Source organism: Amblyomma mixtum, chromosome 2 (assembly GCF_055824585.1).
Source record: "Amblyomma mixtum isolate Tamu chromosome 2, ASM5582458v1, whole genome shotgun sequence".
Taxonomy (NCBI): Eukaryota; Metazoa; Arthropoda; class Arachnida; order Ixodida; family Ixodidae; genus Amblyomma; species Amblyomma mixtum.
The window spans coordinates 207,707,400-207,729,533 of record NC_143013.1 but is presented as its reverse complement, the minus strand read 5'-3'; the positions used below and the strand labels follow the sequence as shown (position 1 = coordinate 207,729,533).

Genomic DNA, 22,134 nt, shown 5'->3' with positions numbered 1-22,134 from the left:
ATAGTCTATAGACAAAAGGAAATTGAGGCAGCTATAGACCTTAGTCTATAGACAGTCTATAGGCAGCCTATAGACAAAAGGAAATTGAGGCAGCTATAGACCTTAGTCTATAGAGGGTCTATAGACAGTCTATGGACGAAAGGAAATTGAAGCGGCTATAGACCTTAGTCTATAGAGGGTCTATAGACAGTCTATAGACGAAAGGAAATTGAAGCGGCTATAGACCTTAGTCTATAGAGAGTCTATAGACCGTCTATAGACAAAAGAAAATTGAAGCAGCTATAGACTTTAGTCCATAGATTTTCTATAGACTCTCTATAGACAAAAGGAAAAGTCTATAGGATGGCTATAGAGTCTATAAAAAGTCTATAGAAAGTCTATAGACCATTTTTATAAGGGCATGACCGAAACGAATCCACTCCTGATGATTAGAATGTTTGTTTGCGGAGATACGCGCGATGAAATTGAAATTCGGCCCCTCCTGCCGCTTGCGTAGGGCTGTTCGTACTACGAGCGATACAAGCCAGTTGACTGAAAGCAATTCACATTCTCGCCTTCTCCGCTCCCGCCAGTACTCACTGGTGCACAAATACCAGAAAATGTGCGGTTACACGATCTAATAGGTTGGTACGCTAATGGAACGCTATTACCACTTACACTGACAGGCAGAATCGCCGCACCTGTGTTGAGAATTCCAATCTCAATCGGGTCGGGGAACTGCCCAAGTCGCTGCATTTGTTGTATCTCTGGCACGGTTATGCATAGTGTGGATTTTTTTTACAGTGCATTCGATGCGATTTCAGTCGAATAATTTATTACAATGCGTGGCAGAGTTTACCGTCCTGTGCATGCCGTGTATTTTTTCATCTTACGTTGCCATGGCTGCATTTTTCCTCACTTTCCAGTTCGGTAAAAGTTCATGTCGCCGCTTCTATTCATGCCATGCTGTGCAAATTAAATTAGTATTTTTGCACTAACGACATGTTTATTTTTTTCAGGTGGCGATCCCCACACCCTCCCGATATTGACGATCATGTGGGGCGGCGAAACGAAGTGGCCAAATTTGTGAAGTCCTAACATAGTGCACTGCTGAATTAAAAGAACTTTGCCAAGGAAAAGCGGTGAAGAAATGGATACCGCAGACGTGCTGAGACCTTCACATCAGTGCTGAATTAAAAGAACTTTGCCAAGGCCGTCCAAATACTTGATCTCTTAAAATTATGCACAGATTATAGTTTGGTAACCCAGGCGCTGCGCTTCGTTCCGCGCCCGATATTAGGCACAGGCAGTGGGTTTGTTTCTGTCTGCATTTCGTTCACAAAGTGCGCTAACGTTTAAGCTTTTTGTTGGCGCAAGTATTTTTTGTTCAACTACGCCCACTGCCAATGCAACTCGGGACCGGCGGAAAAGCGGTGAAGAAATGGATACCGCAGACGTGCTGAGACCTTCACATAACATGGTGCACGTAAATACTTTTCTACTTTGTTTTTTTTTTCTACTTTCGTCGACTATTTCCGCAACCGACAATAAAACAATGATGTCTAGAAGACGTTGGTGTTTCGTACAACATTGCTGCTTTTGTTGTACAGACGCAAACACGCGCTTGACCGGTAGCTAAGCAGCCGCGGACTTTGCTCCGCGCGCCGGATTATCAGCCCAGGGGAGGACGGCAACAGTGGGGTGTCGCGCAGCGCACGTGTTTGAGAGTATTTCTCCCTCTCCTGCCCGCTCCTCGTAAAATGGTGTATATGAAACGAGCAACGTCGAACTGAGTGGGGAAGTGCGTGGTGGTGGAGCGAACGCGGCTTCGTACTTATCTGTTTTTTCAGCAGCGTCTGCTTCCGCGGACGCTGTTGTCGCTGCGACGCGCGTCCTTCTTTTCTTTTCTTTTCCTCTTTCTTCTGACCTCTTCATTCTCCTCTATCTTAATTAGGGTACTTGATTAATTAAGCAATTAACTAAACTCAGTCCCACTTACTTAGAGCATCACTATACGATCCCTTTGATTGGTTGCATGGCTACTAGCCAAAGTACAATTGGCCCGATTTAAAATTCGCGCACTGTGACGTCACGAGCATTTCGACCAATTGAAAAGCGTGACATTTTCTGTCGACAACTCCTGCTTACAACGACGAGGCATTAAAGGCTTCCGCCTTAATAATTTGCTACATACGTGTGTGATCTTTGTTTCGCTTGCTATTGTTATTAAGGCGGAAGCCTTTAATGTCTCATCGTTGTAAGCAGCAGTTGTCGACAAAAAATGTCACGCTTTTCAATTGGTGGAAACGGTCGTGACGTCACAGTGCGCGAATTTCAAACGGGGCCAATTGCACTTTGGCTAGTAACCATACAACCAATTGGAGGGATCTTATAGTGATGCTCCAAGTAAGTGGGACTGAGCTTAGTTAATTGCTTAATTACTCAATTAGCCTAATTAGCTTTACTAGTCAGGCCATATAAATAAATGAAAGCGATTAAGAAATTGGTCGAGCTCAGGAATCGAACCCCGGTCTTTGGCGTGAGAGACGAGCACGCTATCCACTCCGCCATGCCAGCTCGATGGTTTGGAATGAACAAAGGCGCGTCTAGTGAATACGGTGTCTTCACTTACTCTCATCCTCCTCCATTCCCCTCCGGCGAGGTTTAGGTGTCCACCGACAAATGAGAGACAGATACATTTCCTTTCCTCAAAAACCAATTTACCGACGAGCAAGGGGTAGAACCGAATGGGCGATGGCGTTCTATGGACTCCTTGGCAGCGTTGCAAGACGCTGTCGCGTTCCACTCTTAGGGGCGAAGCTTAACATCTTAACCACACATCAGTGACCACACTTTAGGTAAAAAAAGTGCCCCCCTGAATTTTGACGGGTGTCCACCGAGATATGTGAGACAGTTACTGCGTAATTTCCTTTCCTCAAATACAATTTTCATTTTCTTCATTACGGCCCCTCTTTATCTATCTACTTTCACTCCACCTCCCTTTCTCTACGGTGCGGTTCCGGTGTCCACCGAGATGACAGAGAATTACTGCGCCATTTCCTTTCCTCAAAAAGCGTTGCGTACAAAGGGCAAGGCATCGCGCCGAACGGATGGTGGCGTTCCGTGGAGTCCCTGGCAGCGCTACAACGCGCCGTCGCGTTCCACTCCTAAAGGCGAAGCTTAAGCGTCATTAATTAGCAGTTAATTAGTATTCAGGGATTAATCAGTAATTAAAAATTAATTAGTGATTTGCCATCACTTAGCAATTAGTACTCAAATATATGTGACGCCACCAATGCCACAGAAACAGCGAAGGTGGTGCGGAAAACGCTTCCGCCTCTACCCACTTTAGACAGTCAAAGTGCCCCCTGAATTTTTTTAGCTTTGCTGCAACACTCATGTGACTAGTTGAGATCATTCATGTTGGGAGCGAAATCACAATACTGGCATTCATTGTGGTCATCTTGTGCATTCAGGATAGCGGTCCTTCCACTACGCAGCCAATGGACGGGGTCACGTCAAGTCCCCAACCGGCTTCATCTCCTGCTGAGGTGCAGCCCATGACTGCGAGCCCGCAGCCTCTAGACGGCACTCCGTCTAGACGGCAGTCCATATCCCAGCGCACTTCCGTTGGGGAACAGCCCGGGACTAGTGGCTTGTCGCGTAAGTTCAACCCTGTGCATAACCAATTACTAGTGCTATCAAGCTTCCGTAATTGATGTATATTAAGGCGAAAGCCTTTAATGTCTCATCGTTGTAAGCAGCAGTTGTCGACAGAAATGTCACGCTTTTCAGTTGGTCGAAACGGTCGTGACGTCACAGTGCGCCAATTTCAAACGGGGCCAATTGTACTTTGGCTAGTAACCATGCAACCAATTGAAGGGATCATATAGTGATGCTCCAAGTGGGACTGAGCTTAATTAATTGAATAATTACCCAATTAGCCCACTTAACTTTTCCAGTCAGGCCATATAAATAAATAAAACCGAGTAAGAAATTGGTCGAGCTCGGGAATCGAACCCCGGTCTTCGGAGTGCGAGACGAGCATGCTATCCACTCCGCCATGCCACATTGTTGGTTTGGAATGAACAAAGGCGCGTCTAGTGAATACGGTGTCTTCGCTCACTGCCATCCTCCTCTCTTCCCTTCCGGCGAGGTTTAGCTGTCCACCGAGATATGAGAGAGAAATACATTTCCTTTCCTCAAAAACCAATTTAGCGACGAGCGAGGCGTAGAACCGAATGGGCGATGGCGTTCTATGGACTCCCTGGCAGCGTTGCAAGACGCTCTCGCGTTCCACTCAGATGGGAAGCTTAACATCTTAGCCACACATCAGTGACCGCACTTTAGGTCAAGAAGGTGCACCCCCCACCCCCTGAATTTTGACGGGTGTCCACCGAGATATGTGAGACAGTTACTGCGTAATTTTCTTTCCTCAAATACAATTTTCATTTTCTTCATTACGGGCCATCTTTGTCTTTCTTTCACTCCCACTTCCTCCCTTCCTCTACGGTGCGGCTCAGGTGTCCACCGAGATGACAGAGTATTACTGCGCCATTTCCTTTCCTCAAAAACCATTGCGTTCAAACGGCAAGGCATCGCGCCGAACGGGTGGTGGCGTTCCGTGGACTCCCTGGCAGCGCTACAACACGCTGTTGCGTTCCAGTCCTAAAGGCGAAGCTTAAGCGTCATTAATTAGCAGTTAATTAGCAGTCAGACATTACTCAGTAATTAACCATTAATTAGTGATTTGTCATCACTTAGTAATTAGTACTCAATTACATGTGACGCCACCAGTGCCACAGAAGCAGTGAAAGTGGTGCGTAAAACGCTTTCGCCTCTACGCACTTTAGACAGTCAAAGTGCCCCCTGAATTTTTCTTAGGCTCAGGCCAGCAGGAGCGGCGTGCACCATCGCGCAGGCCAGCTGCAGAAGATTTTCTGCCAGAAATAGCTGCTGGCTACGCGAAATCCCTGGAGTTTGCGGCCGAAATGAAGTCTGTACGTACATGTTTTGCTGTTTGTAACATGACCGTTAGCAAAAAGAGAGCAATGAGAAAGATCGCAAGGCCAGACCCTGCTTAGCCCAGTGGTAATGTTTTGCATTGTATGCTATGTGCCGATGTTTATGCAGAATTCAAGAACGCATTAAAAAAGTTCAGGTGGCACTTTACTGTCTTAAGTGGGTAGAGGCGGAAGCGTTTTCAGCACCACCTTCGCTGTTTCTGTGGCACTGGTGGCGGCGTCACATGTAATTGAGTACTAATTACTAAGTGATGGCAAATCACTAATTAATGGTTAATTACTGATTAATGCCTGTGTACTAATTAACTGCTAATTAATGACACTTAAGCTTCGCCTTTAGGAGTGGAACGCGACAGCGCGTTGTAGCGCTGCCAGGGAGACCACTGAACGCCACCATCCGTTCGCCGCGATGCCTTGCCCTTTGAACGCAACGCTTTTTGAGGAAAGGAAATGGCGCAGTAATTCTCTGTCATCTCGGTGGACACCTGAACCGCACCGTAGAGGAAGAGAGGAAGTGAGAGTGAAAGAAGATAGATAAAGAGGAGCCGTAATGAAGAAAATGAAAATTGTATTTGAGGAAAGGAAATTACGCACTAACTGTGTCACAAAATTCAGGGGGGCACTTTTTTGACCTAAAGTGTGGTCACTGATGTGTGGTTAAGATGTTAAGCTTCGCCCCTAAGAGTGGAACGCGACAGCGTCTTGCAACGCTGCCAAGGAGTCCATAGAACGCCATCGCCCATTCGGTTCTACGCCTCGCTCGTCGGTAAATTGGTTTTTGAGGAAAGGAAATGTATCTGTCTCTCATTTGTCGGTGGACACCTAAACCTCGCCGGAAGGGAATGGAGGAGGATGAGAGTGAGTGAAGACACCGTATTCACTAGACGCGCCTTTGTTCATTCCAAATCATCGAGCTGGCATGGCGGACAATAAAGACAAAAAAAAAAGCTGGCATGGCGGAGTGGATAGCATGCTCGTCTCTCACGCCGAAGACCGGGGTTCGATTCCTGAGCTCGACCAATTTCTTAATCGGTTTTATTTATTTATATGGCCTGACTAGTAAAGCTAGTTAGGCTAATTAAGTAGTTAAGAAATTAACTAAGCTCAGTCTCACTTACTTGGAGCATCACTATACGATCCCTTCAATTGGTTGCATGGTTACTAGCCAAAGTACAATTGGCCCCGTTTGAAATTCGCGCACTGTGGCGTCACGACCGTTTCCACCAATTGAAAAGCGTGACATTGTCTGTCGACAACTGCTGCTTACAACGATGAGATATTAAAGGCTTCCGCCTTAATAAAGAATTAGCTAGGAGCATTGGCGTGGCTGCAGCTGGGCGCATGCTGCGGCTCACGACGGGCACCGACATCAGCAGCACACGAACACGAAATGCACCCATGTGCTGCTGTGCAAAACCCCACGCAGTTAAAATTGTTAAAATGTATTGTTTACCTAGTGCTCACAGTGTCTGTTACTGTTTTTTTGTGAGTTGCATTATTCAACGTTTTGAACACACTTGTGGTTAGTACGTAGAAGTATTGCACTGGAATATGTATGCAAAAGGATGTTTCTTGCATAGGATGGTTCATGTATTTCAAATTGGGATAGACATCTGGCATAATATGGAGAATCCAACCCACGTACTATTAGCAACTTTTGCACTACTTGTCTTGCATGATTGTGAACTAATATGTTGTGACATGATATGGATGTTGTTGTAAACAGGAACTACAGCAGCTCAAAGATGCAGTAACAAGCATTGCTACAAGCACACAGCAGCTGGCGGAGATGGCTGTAGGCCAGTCCACTGCCCTGCAACGCTTGGCTGCTGCAGCAGAGGCGCAGGCTGAATGCCAGGCACGCCAGGCCGCTGCGCTGGAGCGGAACGCAGCCACTGCAGATAAGGAGCTGGCCAACAGTGTTGCTTCGCAGGCACGCCTTGTTGCTGCAGCGGAGCAGCAAGTTGTCGGCCAAGTCATTGCCCAACAACTGCAGCGGCTTGCCGCAATAGCCAACGATGAAGCGGCGCCTCCACAAAGGCTGAATCTGTTGTTTGTGGGTTTGTTTCTTTTTAAATTTTATTGCAGTACACTATCCAAGTCAAGGTTAACGTAATTATTTGTGATATGTGCAATCAAGAGTTACTATGATGGAATGAACGGCGGCGCAACAAGGTTGGTTTATTGGGGTTTAACGTACCAAAGCGACTCAGGCTATGAGGGACGCCGTAGTGAAGGGCTCCGGGCATTTCAACCACCTGGGGTTCTTTAACGTGCAGTGACATCGCACAGTACAAGGGCCTCTAGAATTTCAACCTTTATCGAAATTCATCCGCCACGGCGCAACAAGGACACTAACAAGAAAGGGACACCCCATGAGCGCCCTACCAACTGTTTATTACACTGAAAAGTGCCATATTTAAACATACAGCTCAAGCATTGATACTCATTGCATTATCGCTCCAAATGCTTTAGTCTCTAGCTTGAGCTAAATGTTTAAATATGCCACTTTTCCGTGTAATAAACACTTGGTAGTGTGCGCATGTGGTGTCCGCTCTCTTGTTAGTGTCCTTGTTGCGCCGCCGTTCATTCCATCATGCACCAACTCGCCCCTCAGGATGTTATTCTGAAGAGTAACTACCTTACCTCGTCAGCTTTACTTTATTGCGTTTGTGCCCTCATTTTACTCTACTATGTACTCCACTCGACTGTGATAACTTCAGGGTGGTGAACCGCACTTCATTCATTCTACTTTACTGCATATCTTTACATTGTTTACCTAGCCAAAGACACTGTGATAATTTTGTAATGATGTGTTCCTACAAAGAGCATTTCTGTTCATTTTACTTTTTACGTAACCCATATTTTATCAGAGTACACTGTAAAAATCTTTGGTCACGTGTTCACTGATTACTTTATTTCATTTTACTTCACTGCTGCCTTAGTCAGGCACTGTGATGATTTTCATAATTATGCATACCCAGGATGATTACCTTTTGTTCATTTTACTGTGCTACTTCTTTTTGCTTACCATACAGCCGTGCCTTGTTAATATGACCCTTGAGGTGAACCACATTATTTCAAGCATAACAGCAACCAGGGTAATCGGTTTGTAACTTCCGAAAGGAAACCTTAGCCATAACATGCTTTATTTTAGAAGATATTTTTTTTGCAAATCGTTAATACAGACAACTTTCTTTATGCAGAGTTGTACTCTGGAACTAAAGTGTCCTTATTCACTAGGAATGGCTTGTACAGCAATAATTTTTCGTGATGTGCCATTGAGATTAATTACATTTATTCCATTTTACTTCACTGTTACCAGTAGGACACTGATAATTTCATAATGACATGCACCCTGGATGATTGCCATTTGTTCATTTTACTGTGCTATTTCATTTTACCTTTATATGCAGCATGTACCCTAGATTATTATCAGTCGTATCCTACGTTGGTTCTGTGTATAGAGGAATCCCTCAATGTGGAGTACATTAGTGATAAGGGAGCAATTGTTCATTAGCATCCACTCAAGCACAGCCATGCATCCATACGGCTAGAAATGAAAGCTGTACATCTGTCACAGAAACTTCACAGGGGAAGAAAAATTCACCCTGGTCCAGGGTTCAAACCCAGGAACACCACTTGCTCTGCCAACTGAGTAATAAGAGAGATAATAACAATGATAAACATTATTTACATGCAGAACAGTGCAATCCTACTGACCTCACAAAGCCAAACAGTGGCTTGAATGGCAGTACATGGCAGCTGAGAGTTACGAAATCATGGAAATCAAACTTTTATTATACTTAATACAAGAACAGCAAGAAAACATCGCATCAGGCAGTTTAAGGTGAAGAGGCACATCCATTTGTTTATATACTTAGAGTGACCTTGCAGGCAGTATTATAGGTGCGAGGGCAAAGAAAACTGTTTAGAGCAGATAGAATTAAGTAGATTCACCATATTTAGAATGCATCCAGGGCAAAGCAAGCTGCTCACATAGATGTAGAGCTTGCCGAGGCAAATAAGAATACGAAACTCTTTGGTTCACACATATTTCAGTATAACAACTTCAGTAAATCACAAAGAAAAACATGGCTTTGTCTTGTTCGCAATGTTCACTACTACAGGGCATCCAAATGTGTTTTGCTATGTTGATCAAAGTTGCCTTGTTTGTACTGCTTCTTTATTTGCTTGGCCGGTTACATTCCTTCTGTTTCACAGAATTCACAAAGTGTACTTTGAATAGGCTAGTGGCAGACTGCAATCGTGGTAACTGTGGTATATTGCACCTACTGGCGGCTGTTTTTCCTTTGATAGATTGCCAGCCAGTTTTGCAAAGGCTGCAGCTTCATGCAGGGGCCTTTTACCCTGACACTGCAACTTATGCTGTGATTTTATGAATGCAAAGGTTAACAAAGCTACCACCTCTACATAGCTGAATTGTAGTTGGGCAACATTTCACCCATGAATTGAAGAGTTAGGTAGAAGAAAATAACTGCTTGGTTGAGCCCGTTTTGCAATTTTACTTGGACAGTGCCTAAGAAGGCTGTATTGCCAATGAGTGTTAGCGCATAATAAACAACCACAAGGAATGCGGCAGAAGCAACGTGTTTTATTGTCACCTTTATTTCTGTCAACACAGGCATACGATGCTCATTTATTTGTTTGTAGATACTGCAATCACCCCATGGTGATTTTAGGAGGGTGGTAAAAGCATGATTTAAAACAATGGAATGTGCAGAAAGAAAATTCACTGAGCGCTGGGTATACAATACAAAACCCAATGAACACACAATGCACAGCTAGGCTCAACAACAAGAAATAAATAAACAGTTAAATTATCACTGACAAGGTTACAGCAAAGAAGCAAACTAGCAAACAATACATGAAATAGCATTATTTTAAACTTGATAAAAACGCAGATAATGTTGGTGCAGAGACGACGTTGTTTTCAGCCCGATTCCAGTAAACAGTTGTGCGGGGGGAAAATGAATACTTGAAAGTGTTGTTACACGAGAAAAAATGGGGTAATAGCGTATGCCTTTGCCGAGTAGCGTATCCGGAACAGAAAGATACAATATTAGTTATGTCATTCTTATAATGGCCATTAATTGGTATAAAAACTTCAGTCATGAATAATGATTTTTCATCCAAGAGTGATGACTCTTACACATTGTTTTCATAAAGGGCAGTCTTTTAGAAAGAAATGACTTTATTTTCTCATTGTGGGTGGTAGAACGCGAAATATACGGAAGCACAAAAGATAGACACCACAGATGAGTGCTGTCTCGCAAGTGAAGTTTTTCTAGAAAAGAACATGAAATGTGTACATCAAAGTCATGTGACATTACAAAGCCGAGAACACTTACACGAGCACTAACAACGGGCGACTCTTTAGCTTATCATCTGACACATGGTGAAGTACCATCAAAACAAATTCCCCCCCCCCCTTGCTTAGTTTACCTCAAGTGAAGATCATGAAGTATCTAGAAACAGAACCTCTTTGTCAACCAGCAACAAGGAAGGCTGGCTTATACATTATCACTGTTTTTCACAGATAACATATGCTTTAAAGTTCCAAACAAAATCTTTGTTTAGTGGCTAGAGAGTGGCATTTTTTCTTTTCTTTTTCTTCTTTCTGGCAATCGTGGCAGTGGTCTTTTAAATGGGAATATCTAGAATCTGACAGTGAATTCAGATGCTCTCGCAAACGAATGTTAATGCAGTGATTGGTCTGACCTATATAAACTTTTTTGCATGACAGAGAAAGCTTATACACTGCTGCGCAGGTGCAGTCTACTAACCTTGACCTATGTGACACCTGGTATCTAAACGGGCTGGTGTCAATCACTGTCTCATGGCGATCCCTAATTCGCAAAACAGCTTCAAGATATCAACCATTCTCCTATTTAAGTTGTCGTTTTCAACCAGAATCAAAAAATCATCTACATATCTGAAAATTCACAACCCCAGTCCATTTTGATATGATTATTAATAGCTCTGCCTACTTGACCCAGGAAAATATTGCTCAGCACTGGTGCCACCTTCGATCCAATACATATGCCCTTTTTCTGTATATACACATTGACTTGCCACCCTACGTAAGTGGATTTTAAATAAAAGAACAAGAGTTCCAGAATAGAATCAACTGACACTCCGCACTGACCCATAAAGCCTACCTCATCATTTTCGTCAGCGATGCACTTTTTCACTGTCTTCATCATGTCCTTGCTAGGCAGAGTGTAGTAGAGGACTTCAATATCTATGCTGAAGCCTGCACACAAACCCGGATTGCTGTGCTTTAGGAAATGGACCAGCCTGTCTCTTTTAGCAACCAAAAAAGGATAATCAACAATCAAAGCTGAAAGATGCTTTTGCAGGTAACAAATACTGTGCACCGACAAGTGCTGGCTTCCGAAATGATGGCTCTGAAGGGTATGTTCACTTTATGCGTCTCTGCGGAGAAAAATAAATCTAACTTATCACCTTCTGAATTCAGATCCGCCGTCGTCATCGGTACAAGGTTGCAATCGTTCAACATCGAAACAGCCTGATCCTTTACAACCCTGCAATCCACACTAACATGACCCACCGCGGTGGCTTAGTGGTTATGGCGCTCGGCTGCTGACCCGAAAGACGCGGGGTGGATCCCAGCCACGGCGGTCTAATTTCTATGGAGGCAAAATTCTAGAGGCCCGTGTACTGTGCGATATCAGTGCTCGTCAAAGAACCCCAGGTGGTCGAAATTTCCGGAGCCCTCCACTACGGCGTCCCTCATAGCCTGAGTCGCTTTGGTACGTTAAACCCCCATAAACCAGTATTCGGTAATTACAGCATGATGGACAGCACACTGGAGAAAGGATAACGCAGCGCTGTGCTGTGTCTTGTCCGTCACACTGTAATCATGAAATGCTGTCATCTAAACTGCTGCAGACATTAGTGCGAGGGCTGCCGTCGCTGCCTGGCCAGCTGCCTCATCAACTGCCGACGCACGCGCCTAAGGTGTGCAGAGTGCTGTGAACGCGTTCGAGAAAAGAGGTGCACGATGCGGCACCGCACCTCCTTTCCTTTCGTGAGGGTTGAGCGGCTGGAAGATGGTGCCTGCACATCTTGTGCAACAGTGCAGTCTTCCAGCTGGTTACCTGCGCCGCTGTCCTCACCTTCACTGCTGTCGTCATCATCACTGCTCCACGAGCTGCCAGCAGCACCACCCTCCTCAAGGCACAGGTTGTGAAGCGCTGCGCATGCTGCTGTTATGTTAGCAGCACGCTTGGGGCTGTAATGCACAGTTCTGTACCGCTGCAGGCACCGAAACCTGCTTTTCAGCACCCCAATACAGCGCTCCACAACCGACCTCATTGAGGAATGGGCATGGTTGTACGGCCCTTCAGCTGTCTGCAGAGTAGTATGCCCTGCCACTGGAGTCATCAGCCATGGCTCCAGCGGGTAACCACTATCGCCTGAAGGAAGAAAACAAAAAAAGATGCTAAATATCTGTGAGAACTTGTGTCACGCAAATAGACTCACCAAGCAAGAAACTGCTGAGGGCCAAGCAGCCCCTCCTCAGAGATCCGACGGCGAAGCGTAGAGTGCTTCCAGCCGAATGAGTCATGGCTGGAGCCTGGTCGGCGCGGGTCGATGGCCAGGATCCTCATGTTCGCATCGGACAGCTGTAAAAAATATATGAGACATTATGATTGACACACACCGCAGATAATTAGTGACCCAGAAAAACTGATGCCTATAATGTGCACTACAATTTACAAATAATACTGTCAGGAACACTTTGTGAAGCAAACCAGCCGGCTATTCATTGAAAGGTTCTCCATACAATGCTGTACAGGGGTGATAATTGTTGTAATAGCAAATGATGCATGCGCTAGCCTTGCTGAGTACATAGGAAGCAAATATTGTCAATACTAATTAATTTGAAACACAGTGTACCTCTGGCTTATAGCTGCAGATATAGCATATTCTTATTCAAGCTGAAACACACAGCTGTAAAGGTAGTTGCAGACTAACGATATTGAAAGATTCATGCACAACTCTAGGCATAAATCGTTTCTTTCACCGCTGCAGGCAGTATTGTAAGCGCATACACCAAAATAACAGCACAGTATATGCCTGCTATCATTCTCTACTGCGCAGCTTTCTGATTATGTGCGCGAACCATCAGAACTTAATGCATGCGGCTGGCCACGCCGGCTACTGCTACTTGCGAACTTCGATGACTCTGTACGCACGTATGGATGCAGACGTAAACAGCACTTACCAGCATAGTGTTGTGGGCGTAATAGCCCTTCCTGGTCATGAAACCTTGCATTTCACCCGGACTGAGGCCCTTCGGGGCGCTGATAGCAATCAGCGTCCCATCGATGCAGCCGACAACACCGGGGATCCGGCCACGCTGTAGAAAGTCGGCCACTGCCTGCTCCCTCGCTGCTGACGTGGAAGGGAATGTCATCCACCCTTTGCTCTTGCCGACGCGGGTGATGGCCGCGGCCACTGCGGCAACGCTGCGGCTGACCAAGGATTGTGGGAGTCGGATGGTGAATTCGCTGCCGACAGAAGACTGAAAGCTGCCGGTTGCAAAGAACCGAAGCGCACAGAACACTTTTGCTTCTGTCGTCAGCCCGTTCGACGCCTTCGTCCCGATTTCTCCTTCCAGATCAGCACACAGCGTGCGCGCGAGTGCCTTGGAAAGTCGGAAATGCCGGCGGAAATCTTCCTCCGGCATGTTAAATGCGTCTTCAGGCTCTTCATGCCACCTCTTCCGATTGCGGCAGCGAAGTGCCGCGAAGAGGAACGGTGCCATGGGAGCCGCCATGTTTGCAAGACGCGGTTCGCGCTGAAACAGACCACCTCTCCGCGGTTCCTGCCTCGGCCGCAAAATGGTTCCTTTCGGGTTCGTAGCCCCGCCCCGTGACGTAAACGAAAAGTGTGGAGCCGCCTCCAGAAGACACGCGTCACGCCGGAGATGACGACAGTCGGCCAATAAGGAGCGACGAGAGGAACCAGTTCTCGAGGAGAACCGCCGCTGGATCTGGCCGCTGGTATCGTTTGAGCACTGGAGGCTTCACCGGAGCAATTCAATTATGTAACTATAGTGTACTAGAATTAGGAGTAGTGGGTCGAGGGAAGCCGGCGGGCTGAAGCTGTTTGCGCCGACGCCGACAGATGGCGCTGCCGCTCCCTTCACCTGGCAAGCGCGCGCTCGCTCGCAGCAGCTCGGCGAGTAGCTGGTGATCAGGCAGGTATGCTCCTCAAGTTATACGGGCTCTACGAGGTTTAATTTTACATCAGACATTTGTGGAAGAAAGGCAGATAGTCCTCTCTTGTAAAGTCTTAAACGTTCCGTGTGACTTATGGCTGGCGAGCGTTCACTGTAGCTCACATAGGCATGTGAAAAGTCTGATTGCATTGGAAATATATACAAAATGGCTTTATTTGCAATAATTCGCAAATATTTCCGAGAAAACGCAAAGCTGCACTGGTGGAATTGAGGGAGCCGTGGACGAAAGCAACACCATCGTAGTTCCAAAACTTGTGCAGTGCCCAGAGCTCAGATGGTTTAGGGACGTCGCTTCGCTGAAACGCATAATTCTCGCGAGGCTGACATAACTCCGCTGCTTCGTCATTCTGGGACGTAGTAATCGGTGATATATCCCCTTGTGTGCATTGCCTCTTGGCCGACAGGTCGCTGGGCACTTGCGAAGACGTTCTTTTTCTTGCTGGCCTCTCGCGCGAGGGCTTTTTGGGCAGATACGCGGGAAGGTTGGGCAGAATTTTTGGTTCTGCATCTGGCGAAAGAGATGGCTTGCCACGTGGTATGCGCACCTCCTTGCCGTTGATGATATGCACATAATCTCTTAATATGTACTTCTCTTCGAAATGCAGCTCACACACGGCATCCGTCATTTCTAGGGGCTTGTCCGCACGATGCAAGTTGCGCTGCCATGTGCGGCGCCTTGCTTCGTCTTCAGGAACCCCGAATAATGATAGCTTCGGAGTAGAGCACTGCACGGGCCTCAATCTGAGCCCCAAGCCCGGCCTGGGCCCGAGACCTGAAGCTCGAGCCCGGCCCAGGCCCGCGGCTTCAAGCCCGGGCCCGGCCCAGGCCCGCTAAATTATCGCTCTAGCGAGCCCGGCCCGACCCGTGAATGCCGGAGTGAAGCCCAGCCCGGGCCCGGCCCGGCCCGTTTCACAGTAACGATTGAGGCATACTGCTCACTCTGAGCAAGTAGATTTCTACTAGACCGATAAGAAACTGGCCGACAAAGGTTCTGAAACCACAGTTTGGCTTGCAGAAAGTTGGTTCTTTTTAACCCAGAAGGAAGTGATTAAGAGTAGTGCTCGCCAGGCCCGCCTTTTGGACAGTGATCTCGTGTAGGTGCGCAAAGATCGGAAGTTCCGAGAGCCAAATAAAAAGGGCTCCATACGCGCGTAATAGACTACATTGCATTCCCCCATGATTTTAATCAGTTATATAAAGCTGCCTAGCAAGCAGTGGGGTAACATTATTGCAGTGAGCGCGATCTCACAGTTTTAACTCATAGCCGAACTGGTCGCCTTTCAGCAGAAACGAAAAGCTAAAAGGCTTGAGTATTTCACAGTGTGTGTTTTGAAGACTATAAGCGTCCTGAACTAATATGTTCTTGCCGAATGCATTTCTAATAGTGTATAGGTATGTTTTGGGATGACGAGCGATCAATGACCAATTAAGACCAGTGGAATTTTGCTCTTACTGGTGGAGCAGAAGATAACGCGCGAACCACGTGATAACTTACAGGGCAAAAACTTGTCATGGCAACCAGGCTGAAGAAGCGAGGAGGGATAGATGTGGTTATGAGATGAGATTTACAAACTCTTGTGAACTTTTGTGGCTATTTCATTTACGAGACGTTCCGGTCAGCTGATCAAAAAGAAAACCAAAGGCGCTTTAGTTTGTGAATTTTCTCACATGAGAAAAATTTAGCTATAAAATAAAAGCTATGTTTTTAGGGCTTAAGGGCCCAAGGGAAGTCAGGCTGTGAGAGACACCGAAGCAGAGAGCTCCGGATCATTTCCACCACCTGGGTTTCTTCAACGAGCAATGATACTACAAAGTATATGGCTGTCATGCTTGCCGCCTAAATGGAAATGCGGCCACCGAGGCTAGGAGCAAACCCTGGTTCCCCGGCTCAGTGATCAAGCGCCTTGACCACTAAGCCATCGCGGGGTGGAAATAAAGAAATAAATAAGTCAATGAATAAAGCATAGTTTTTTTCTCAGCGCGTACTATAGCCCATAGCTCATCCGTGCCGCTGCTCCAATGCCGCAGTTGTGAATTTCACTCTGCAATAGTGAATGAATAGTCGGACACCAGCCGTTTCTCTACGCACTCAAGCCCGACTCGGGTCAGCAGCTTTAAGCCCGAGCCCGGCCCGGGCCCGCCACTTCAGGCCCGGCCCAGGCCCGGCAAAAAGATCGTGTCCCGGCCCGGCCCGCGGGCCGGGCCCGGGCTTTCGGGCCGGCCCGAGCCCGTGCAGTGCACTACTTCGGAGCATCCTTCACTCCACTGCAGCCGGTCCTACATCCAGGAGCAAAACAATAGTTCCTCCGCCGAGGTTTGCTCATCTCGTAATATCATGGGCTAGCGCAGGACAGGTGAAATCAAGACGCACATGAATTAACGTATGGAGGAAAAACGCTTGCCCACGACGATCTTGTTGAAACCAGCGCGCGTACCCTACGTAGATGCGTGCACGTGCTAAGATTGCCGCGCAAAGTGTTCCGTTTCTCGTACGGTCAGTGGATGGCCCCTACCCGTTTCCTGGAGAAAGTCACGGGGTACACTGAATTGTCTTCCGACAATGGAATTTGGGGAATTACACCTATGTTAAACAGCATAACAGAGCATGACACTCTGAAAATGCACTCCAAGGCAGAGCGCGCTCCCCGTGTAACAAGCCGGCGCCTATCGCAGCGAGCTCCGGAGTATGATGGGGCTGCCTAGTGAAAGGCGCAGCAGCGCCGCCGCGCGGCGGCCCGAGATTTCGGCGCCGCCTGCTTCACGCGCTCAGCTGGCGCGGAGCTTCGCTCGCCCCACTACTCCTAATTCTAGTACACTATAATGTAACGTACTGTAGCGGAAAACGGCGACAAGTCGATATCTTGTACCGCGGCAGGCGCCCGCGAAGGAGCAGAAGTCAGCAGAGATCCAGCGACGATGGTAACCAAGCGGTCGGCACTCACCGCCATTATCCGACAACTGACCAGAAGCAGACGAGACGCTAGGCGGCGGGGTGGATTGTACAAAATGGCGTTTTTTTACTCCATTTCTGCACTGGTGGAGTATTTGGCACTATTAACTCCCTTTATTGACTGGAGTAAATGCTGGTAAATCCTCATTTTTACTCCATTATTCCCTCATGGGAGTAAAATGGAGGACAGGCTACCTTTTTACTCCCCACTCATGGAGTAAATGTTTTCTCAAATGGAGTATAAAGGGTGGCCGCACCATTTTTACTACCTTTTGGGTATATTTTTGTTTACAGTGTGGGAGCCGAAACGTGATCATCGAGCCCTCGTACAGGACCGGCATACAAACTATGATACAAACGCAAGAAGAGGGAGGGGCGCTGCTCGGAACAACAACTTCCGCGCCGTCCCCAAGGATAGCGCCACGGTCCTACACATCCACCCACGTAGAATACCATCAGACGCCGGCTGTCGAGACGGCAGCAGTTTGAAGCGCGTTCGGGTATTTGGAATGAAGTCTTTCACTGTGCTGCGGCGTCAGTTCATGGCGGTTCCCCTTTTGGCAGGGGGATGTGTATGCGCTCGGCGAGAACTCCAACGTGCTTCTTCTACTCCGTGTTGCGATAATAAACGAGCCCTACAATGCTTCTCCCAGCTAAACGGATTCATTGTCCGAGCTCAAATTTTGTTATATGGTATTTGGTCATCAGAATAGTTTGATGCTACAATTGTTTGTGTTACTTGCCATCTCGTTTGTCGGACGTGGAGGTTCGGCAAGGGAGGGGATTCGGTATGGGGTCGGGTTGTTTTGCAAAAGGTTTGAAGAGGCTTTTTAAACTGCTTTATCGATGATCACAATAAACAAAATTTGGCCAAAACCTCACTAAATTTCGAGTCTTTGGTGAAGGAGAATCTTCAACCATCCCACAACCCCCCCCCCCCCCCCCCCGGCCGGGGGCACCCCCTGCCGGATCTCCACGGCCGCCAAACGATATGGCGCCACAGGTGCGATCGCTGACAGAACGGTGCAGATGATGCGAGTATGCGACTTTTTCTGATCAATTCAAGCAAGAAACCCAAACAAATATAGCATGAAAGTGTTCTGCCGACCAAATGCTATGTCTGTGCAAATTTGAGAATGAACAACCCACCCGTTTAGCTGTGAGAAGCATTCTACTGCGCTCGTTTATTTCTGCAATAGTCTTTACATTCTCTTCAGGCCTGCGTCGCGTTTTGACCGCGTACGCTTCTGCATCGTTCTGCACTCCAATTCCGTCACCGTCACAGCTGCTTAAGCCGAGGAATGGAGCCTTATGAAAGGAGAGGTAGGAAACGTACTGCGGAAATCGTTCGCTTTGCGAGTTATAGGCAACAGCAGAAGACTGCTCGCCCCTGCCGACAACGCCATGGACCACTGCGCTATGTCCGTACCTATTTCAATCTTACATCTACTCTCGATTGCGGTAGAAGCAGTAATTTTTTCTCAATGCCATAAAGTTTTTGCATGGTTTGGTTGCCAACGAATCGTAGAAGACCAGCTACATATATTCTTTCCGCTTTTAGAATACTGAAAACGGGCGACAAAATGGTTCTGCAACCGATCAAAGTGACTAACGTCGAGCGCTGTCATGATTTGCAGGGTGCACTTCGCTGCCTCGCGCGTCCGAGTATTTTTGGTTGAACAAGCAAGTACTTAGCTTTATTATTCTCCCGAATGAATAGCGCTGAAATCATGACCGATCGATCGAGGATAGCCTTAGTTGCTTATGCGCCATTAAACCCAACTCAACTCAACTCAACTCGAGCGGTCAAAGTCCCGGATGGCATGGGACCGATGGAAGTGCTCTAAGAACTTCTAGATAAGTATCTGTAGTTTATTCCAGTACGGCAGGTCATGATCAAGAAGAAAGCTCTGTCACGGGACGGCTGGCAGAGTCATGCCAGCGCCTTGGCCGTTCTAGTACAGCCGAATGCGTCAGAACCGGGAATCACCTGCTCGATCAAGCGCTGCCGTATCTGAGTCGAAAAAGGGTTGTGCTGGAAGCAATTTAAGTGCGCTCTGAAAGATCACTGCGGCCCGCATGAATTTTTTGGAATGTTGTACAAAACGCGCTTAATCACCCCGGTATTGTGTGTACAGCTGGTCCTAGCGATGCGCATCGGATTGGGCGCTCTCGTTTTTTCGGGCACCGTAGCTATGCTTTATTTAAACGCGAGAAGAAAGCCTCTTGCGCATATTGGCTAGTGGCAGAAGATTGTTTAGTGCGCGCCGGCGCGCCGCAGCTGCCACGCATCATTATTTTTACACCGAGCAAACACTAAACAGAGAAGGCCCCGAGCTCCGAAGTGCATTCGCCTGCATGTACTGAAGCAGGTACCACCGTCGTCTCTTGACAGTGTCGTGTCTAGAAAAACGAAAGGTAGGCTGATTTCGGATTTGCTTGATTTGTTCGGTGACGGTGCTGTGAAAATAAGCGAGTGCAGGGCGGAAGGAGGTAGCGGTCTATTTTTCCAGAAAAAAGTATGCTTTCACTAAAATTTGGCGCAGGGTAATGAAGATTGCATTAGAGTAAAATGCAGAGCAGCTGTTACCAGAAACACACTGCGTCGTGTGCGTTCATTGTGCAGGCGGCCTTGCGTAAGCAGTCAAGAGTGAACTATGTCTTTTGCCTGTTCATAATGCAGCTAATAGCCGCTACAATTGTAAGCGCAATTCGAAGCATGCAACCATTACGGCGTCTAGAATGTCTTGGCCGGAGAATTTCTTTAACTCGCACGTAATCGGAGCGTCGACAGCGAAACGATTTGTCGTTACGCGCCCTTATTTTTTTAATACTTTCTTACAACACTTTTCGCTTCGCCCGCTCTATTAACGTTGGTTGCTCCCCAAGCAGCCTTGCTTGAGACGTCAGGAGTGACATGCCTGCTCATAGTTCAGCTAGTGGTCACATCAACTGTAAGAGTGATTCGTAGCATGCAGCGCAGCCATTTATTCTTGCTTGCCCTCATTTTTCAGTGTTTTCTTACAATCTCGGATTTATCGTGTACTTTGTTGGGCTTCGCCCGCACTGTTAACGTAGGTTGCTCTCCATAAATTTCGCAGTGACACGATGGCAGACCAGCCTCCGCATAGTCCCACCCAAAGAGTACTGCGAGCTGCGGCTGGGTTCATCAGGCCTACTCGAAGCCCAGGCCACATGTCCGCTCAGCAATTGCAACTGACCACACACCTCGAAGATGAAGGTGATGAACTGGTCGTGTTCGAGGCCTTGCCTGACATTGGACGACGTTCCGAGTCCCAGCAGCCAGCTCGTGCTGAACAGCAGGCAACTACCGCGGCGGATTCCCACTTCCAAGGACCCGTTCCTGTGGGCGGCGAGCGCCCGCTAGACCGCGCACCTTCCGAACAGTCGCAGAGCTCCGATGACTTCTTGCCGTACGGTTCTACGCGCCGCATTGCCAAATGCTGCAAGAAAAGGAAAAGCCGCTGCTGCCTGCTAGTAGGATTGACCTGCGCCGTCGCGGTGGCCATTCTAGCCCTTATAATCACCGTATCTCTGCGTTCCAAGCCGGCGCCGGTTAAGCCACCTTCCCCACCGTCGTGGCTTCCCTGGCTTAAGCGCATAGAAGACAACGGCCTTCCGCGCCTGCTCCTGTGGAATCCCGAACCAAGAAAGCCACTGTTGCATACTAATGTCACTGCCGATGACGACCACTCGGTTTTCAATCGCACTGTGTGCGAGGTCGACGGCAGCCGTGATCCATGGGAGTGCGAAGTTACCACCAACCGCCACCGACTCATAAGGAGCGACGCCGTCGTGTTCTACCCAGAGAACTTGGACATTCATGACGCTCCTCCCTGGCGCGCAGTGGACCAGTTGTGGGTCTTCTGGGCCAAACAGCGTCGGCCGCCGCTGGGTGAGGGCACCGCCGATACCCCGTCCTTCTCTCTGCCTGTCGTGGCGCACTTGTTTAATTGGACCATGGCCAAAAGGGAAGACGCGGATGTCGTGATTCCTCACAACACGTTTCGCTGCAAAGATTCGGGAGACAAGCCGCCAGCCAAACCTCTTGGTCGACTAGATAACGCTGTCTCCCTACCGCCGAAGGGAGACGTTGCCTGGATCCTTGACGACTGCGAGCAGAAGCGCTACCACAACGAAATCGCAACTCCGCGCCCAGGTAAAGACAAGTCTGACAAGCCTGGCGGCACCGTAAGCCTGCGCATATTTCCAGATTGCGGGGCAACCTTTTGCGCGACTCCAACTGAGTGTGTCCGCTACATTGCCAAGCGCTATCATTTTATTGTGGTCAGTCTCCGGCCCGAGTGCTTCCAGTCCGTGTACGAGGTGATCTATGAGGCCTTCAAGTACAACTTGGTTCCAGTAGTCCTGATGCCTGCCAACGGATCTCTGAACGTGCCGAAAAGTTCAGTCATCACGTCGGCAAAGCTGCAGGGTAAGGGTGAACTGGCCAAGTGCCTGCGAAGCCTGTTGGATAATCCGGACAAATACCGGGGCTTTTTGGATTGGAAGAAGCGCTGCTCGGTGATTCCGCCGGGCGGCGACTTGTGCGCTCTGTGCCACGCGATGTGGAAAACCCCCATGCGACAGCGGCCACACCCCAACGTTCTGGAGTGGTGGACCCGATTCATATCGTGCGTTGGTGAGCCGCTCTACGGTTTGGACTCTGCATTTATCCAGGAGCTCTGAACGAACTCTACCGGACCTCACGTCTCATGCCTGCTGGCCGCCGACTTAACCTAATAAGCGACGCATCACGGCAAGCTGTGCGAACGGCCATGCCATTTTAGTACTCTTCACATGTGCGGCACCCATGATATCATTACTCATGCATTTTACTATGTGGGTGCTGTTCTGTGCTCAGA

General features: G+C 47.9%; 3 protein-coding genes across 3 annotated transcripts in view; 2 read left to right on the top strand and 1 right to left on the bottom strand.

The window, feature by feature from the left end:
* Positions 1–7,373, top strand: part of LOC149362382 (uncharacterized) — a 14,197-nt gene extending 6,824 nt beyond the window's left edge. The window contains exons 3-4 of the mRNA XM_089568284.1: positions 3,456–3,642; positions 6,730–7,373. Of these exons, the coding sequence (XP_089424410.1) occupies positions 3,456–3,642; positions 6,730–6,854 (312 nt within the window). The 3' untranslated portion in view covers positions 6,855–7,373. The remainder of the gene's footprint in view (positions 1–3,455; positions 3,643–6,729) is intronic.
* Positions 6,927–22,134, top strand: LOC149362380 (lewis-type alpha-(1,3)-fucosyltransferase-like). Its single transcript, XM_089572997.1, has 2 exons — positions 6,927–7,059; positions 20,350–22,134. Exon 2 carries the CDS (start codon positions 20,357–20,359, stop codon positions 21,956–21,958), a length of 1,602 nt encoding a protein of 533 aa, XP_089429123.1. The 5' UTR covers positions 6,927–7,059; positions 20,350–20,356; the 3' UTR covers positions 21,959–22,134.
* Positions 14,289–15,811, bottom strand: LOC149362381 (uncharacterized). Its single transcript, XM_089568283.1, has 2 exons — positions 15,794–15,811; positions 14,289–15,128 (listed from the first exon to the last, which is right to left on the bottom strand). The coding sequence occupies exons 1-2, from the start codon at positions 15,809–15,811 to the stop codon at positions 14,397–14,399; spliced, it is 750 nt and encodes a 249-aa protein (XP_089424409.1). The 3' UTR covers positions 14,289–14,396.

Excerpts from the sequence above, each read along its gene's own strand:
- LOC149362380 (XM_089572997.1), top strand. The coding sequence starts at position 20,357 with ATGGCAGACCAGCCTCCGCATAGTCCCACCCAAAGAGTACTGCGAGCT.